The sequence below is a fragment of the Buceros rhinoceros genome, unplaced genomic scaffold (genome assembly GCF_000710305.1).
Source record: "Buceros rhinoceros silvestris isolate BGI_N320 unplaced genomic scaffold, ASM71030v1 scaffold9117, whole genome shotgun sequence".
In the NCBI taxonomy this organism is placed as follows: domain Eukaryota; kingdom Metazoa; phylum Chordata; class Aves; order Bucerotiformes; family Bucerotidae; genus Buceros; species Buceros rhinoceros.
The window spans coordinates 13,823-18,061 of NW_010420392.1; the positions used below are offsets into that span (position 1 = coordinate 13,823).

General features: G+C 52.8%; 1 protein-coding gene across 1 annotated transcript in view; it reads right to left on the reverse strand.

The window, feature by feature from the left end:
* Window positions 1–54: 54 nt before the first annotated feature.
* LOC104496215 (sodium/calcium exchanger 1-like) overlaps window positions 55–4,239 on the reverse strand; it is a gene marked incomplete at its 5' end in the record, with an annotated part of 10,176 nt that continues 5,991 nt past the window's right edge. The window contains 4 exons of the mRNA XM_010139296.1: window positions 55–563; window positions 705–980; window positions 2,949–3,048; window positions 4,159–4,239. Coding sequence (XP_010137598.1) covers window positions 187–563; window positions 705–980; window positions 2,949–3,048; window positions 4,159–4,239 — 834 coding nt within the window. The remainder of the gene's footprint in view (window positions 564–704; window positions 981–2,948; window positions 3,049–4,158) is intronic.

Consider the following 4,239-nt stretch of genomic DNA (forward strand, 5'->3'; position numbering starts at 1 on the left):
TTTGGGGTCCTGCCTAGTTCAAAGGATGCTCCAAAGCCGCTTTCCGTCAGCAGGTGTGTGAACATGGCAAATCTCTTTTATTCTTTCTCTGTTCATTATACACAGCATTATATCTATATCTATACCTATATATCACTCTATATAGATACATATAGATATATATAGTGACTACCTCTGATTGTCCCTTTAGAAGCCCTTTATGTGGCAGTAGTCTTCCAGAGATGAGAAGAATATGTACAACAGCCAGAGGAGGATAAAGAGTGAGGATGTGAGCAGCTTGGAAGTCCGCGGCCCGCCCAGCTCACCTCCAATCTCAGGTCTCCGCCGGTAGAGCAGCACGCCCACATTGATAAAAGCAAAAATGGTGAAGAGGGTGACGGAGAAGGCCAGGGTGCCGGGCGAGACTTGGAAGGCTTGTCCGTGCGCTGCGTGGTAGATGGCTGCGATCGACCAGGCTACCCCGATGCCCAGGAAAACGTTCACAGCATTGCTCCCAGTGACATTCCCGATGGAGGCATCTGCGTACTGGTCCTGCGTCGCTGCTACTTTGCTGGCAAACGTGTCTGCAAAGGGAGGGCAGAGAGAAACCCTCAGGAAACAGCTAGGTAAGGAGGGACAGCACCAGGCAGCCTGGGGACGAATGTCGATGGCATCGCTTGGGGAATGAGATGGACCTTTACAACAAATCCTGCCGTGGTCCTTACCTGGCACCGATGTCCCTAGTGCAACGAACACGACTGCGGTGACTGAGTCTTTCAAGCCAATGGTGCAGCCGAAGTGGGATGCCAGGTCGCCAATGAAAGCTGTCAGGAGGCCAATCATGAGGATGGAGACGACAAAGCAAGCCCAGCCGTTCCAGTAGTCTGTCGGAGGCACAAAGGCAAAAAGGACCTTCCAGAAGACGGTTAGAAAGTGCATCACGTAGTCAAAGCAGGAGGGCAGCTTTTCCTCCCCACATTCATCGTCATCATCGTCTTCCCCTGGAGAAAAACACCAGTGCCTGATTAGACTCACCCCCCTGGGGGAGGTTGGTCAAAGCTCCTGTGCATACTGCAGCTCCCAAACGCCATCTCTCATCATTTGGGCCCTGGGAGACCTTGACTTTCAAATATCTTATTTTCTGGGCCAACATCAGAGGACCTCGATGGCCTTTCCTGGCCCCTTCCTATGGCACAGAGAGACCCTCCAAGGGCCTTAGTCTTGAACAAAACCCCGCAGTTCAGAAAATGCAGAGCCTCACGCCAGCACCTCTGCCTGAGCTGAACCTCCAGATGCTTTCTGGGACTCAGCCCCCGCTCAGGAGCCCTCTCCCCAGAAGACTTGGGAAACAACCGGCCTTAACGCCGGCTGGAGCTGAAGCTATTATTTGTCTTCAAAGCACCTTTGCAGATCAAGACCAACACATAAGATAGAGGCAGCAGGAAACTTGATGTTTCTGCAATAGCTTGATGTAAAATCATGCATTTCTTGGCTTTAAAGCTTCAAAATCTGTACGGCAGAAGCAGTAGCTCGTCAGCAACATGGTGTTATTGTTTGGGCAGCTATAAATACCCTATTTCTGTGCGTTGTCACGAAGACAAGGAGCAGGTTTTCAGCCTGGGAAGCCTATGCTGGCCTGGATTTTGCTTGTTGCACAAAGGCTGGTACCGGCAGGATACACCACTGCGCTCAGGCTGTAATTTTGCAGCAGGTATTTTAATCCTCTCCCAAGCTGCATGGCAGCAGGACTGTCATAGATCTAATTCTTTACGGAGATGATAAAACGCTCTGAAAAATGAACACGTGTGCCACTGTCATAACACTCATCCAGATCCTTCTATCATTTTGTTAAGTAGCAGTAACGTTTCTCTTTGCAAGCGCTAGCTGGATCTTGCGAAGGTGACTTGAAATGCAGAGTGAGGTCGGACGGTGACCCAGGAATGCATTTGGGAAGAGGTTCACAATGGCCAGGATGTTCTTGCTGTAGAAGAACCCTCCTGGGCCGTTTGGTAGCAGTGGGCAGCAGTGGGTGAAAGGCTCCAGCTCAGCCCACAGACAGCAAGGGATGGCACGGCACAGCATGGTACTGTCTTGCCTGCACCTGCGCTGCCCTTGCACAGACCCAGCCGCCTGCTGCTCCGTCGCTCAGCCAACACCGCCACCAGCTGCTCGCTGAGTGGGAAACGGGGTGCTAAGGTCTCTTCGCTCGGGGCTGCAGGGAAAAACTCAGACTCACACTCCAGTGTTTAAGGCATTTTAACTTGCACATCTGAAGAAGACCTTTTCTTCATCTTCCATGGATCTGGGAATGCTAAAATGTCCTGGACTGGGCATACCGGTACCCGTGGTGCTGGCACCCGTGAGAACAGCGTGACAGGCATTTCTGAGGGAAAGGCAGCTCTCCAAGAGAGAGGAGGTACGGTCAGGTATGGCCACAGATACCACGTGCTGCTGCAGCTGTTGGGCTGCCGAACCACAGCCTCCAGCCACAGCTGGCTGGAGCAGCAGGGATTCCTGAAGGCAGAGGGTCAAGGGAAATCTGACCCACAGAGCGGGACTCAGTGGCTGTCTTCAGGTCCTGGCACCCTCGCTGCCTCACTGCCCTCACTGCAGCAGTACCGGGGAGCACCAGGGATGGCGAGCGCTGCTGCTTCACACCAGCATCATCTCTGCTTCTCTGAACTTAAACACTGTGGCTCTGGCTGAAATGACTTTTCCCCTCCGCCATCTGGTAACAGCCAGGGTGTTTCTCTGCCAGGTGCTACAGCCCCGCTTAGTGCAGGAGCGCTCAGACAGGGTGCTCTCACGAAAGGGTTTAATCAGCTGTCGTATCTATGCAGACACTGGAAATAACCCTGCCACCTGTTTTGCCTCCCGCTGCTCCGCTATGGTCTGTGCTACTGACACAGTCAAGCCGAGGCACAGGCGTGGGGGATCATAATTCACCCGGAGCTGTGGTCCAAACTCACCCGCGCTGACAGTAATGGCCTCAATAAACTGCTCCCTCCAGCTGTTCGTGCCAACCACCAGGGCCAGGTTTGTCTTCTTAATGAGCTTATCCACTGTGTTCTGTGGGTGGAGACACAGAGGGGAGAATTAGGGGCTGTTGGGCTGGGGCTGCTGGGCTAAAACCCACCAGCGCTAGAGCTCGCAGCCATGCACTTAGGGAAACTGGGGAGCAGATTCTCGGCTCAGGCCAAGAGCCCCAGCACTGGCAGCAAATGGAAGTACTTGCAGTTCCCTTGCTGCCGCTCAGAAAGACCTTTTGAAATGTGCTCCTGATGGGAGTTTGAACCATCTCAGCAGAGGTTTAGCCACAAACAGTGCTGAGGTGCAACAGCTCTTGTTGTGCCCGATGCCTTGGGAAGATTTTTTACTGGGCTGCTTCAAAGCACCAACTGGGACTAGATCAAGGCCCGTTTGCAGAACGGGGCTCTACCTGTCTATGCTGCTCAGGAACCAGAGCTCAATACCTGCAGCAAAGGTGCTGTGGCAGCTGCCTCAGACACACACTGACATGCCCATGCACCATGGGCAGCAAAACTGCTGCGACACAGGCGGGGGGGTGGTCTGTTATTGTTTTATACTACAAAAAACGGGAAAAGATAATGAAATTGCAGTTTTGCAGCTCACGGTCTGGCACGTGCATTCATGGCAGCTTAGCTTCACAACCATTACTTGTGTTGAGGGTGTCAGCCCTTTGTGCTGGGAGTCTCAGGCTTGGAGCTCACTTGAGACCACCTCCAAGCAGGACTTGGATGTAGCACATCACCTGGAGAACAAGGTTATGTTTTAAAGCAACCTGCAGCATTTTGGAGCCCAGTCAGCTCTTAGGCTCACCAGATTGATGTACTCGTATACCAATAACTACCACAAACAGTCTGTGAGCAGGACAGCAAGTCTGGGATCATCTCCCAGGGAGGACCATGACTGTCATGAGGACCATACTGGACAGAGAGAGGATGCAGAGTGTCACCTCACGTGAGTGACCCTCACCCTTTCATCATGCCTTAGCTCAGACACCTCTCAGAGTGTCCCTTGGTCCTGTTCTGAGACCTTGTAATGCCAGGAGCTGCCTCGCTTTGCTGCAATACCATCAACACGGGCTTGCCAGTGCTGTGCCAGTGAGAGTCCCTAGCTGAAGGGAAGAAGAACGGGGACAGGGGATGTGGACAGTACCTTGAACTCATAGGATTCCTCAATGATGACTTCGAGCTTGGTGTGCTCCCCCAGGACTGGGCGCCCCAGCTCTGCAATGCG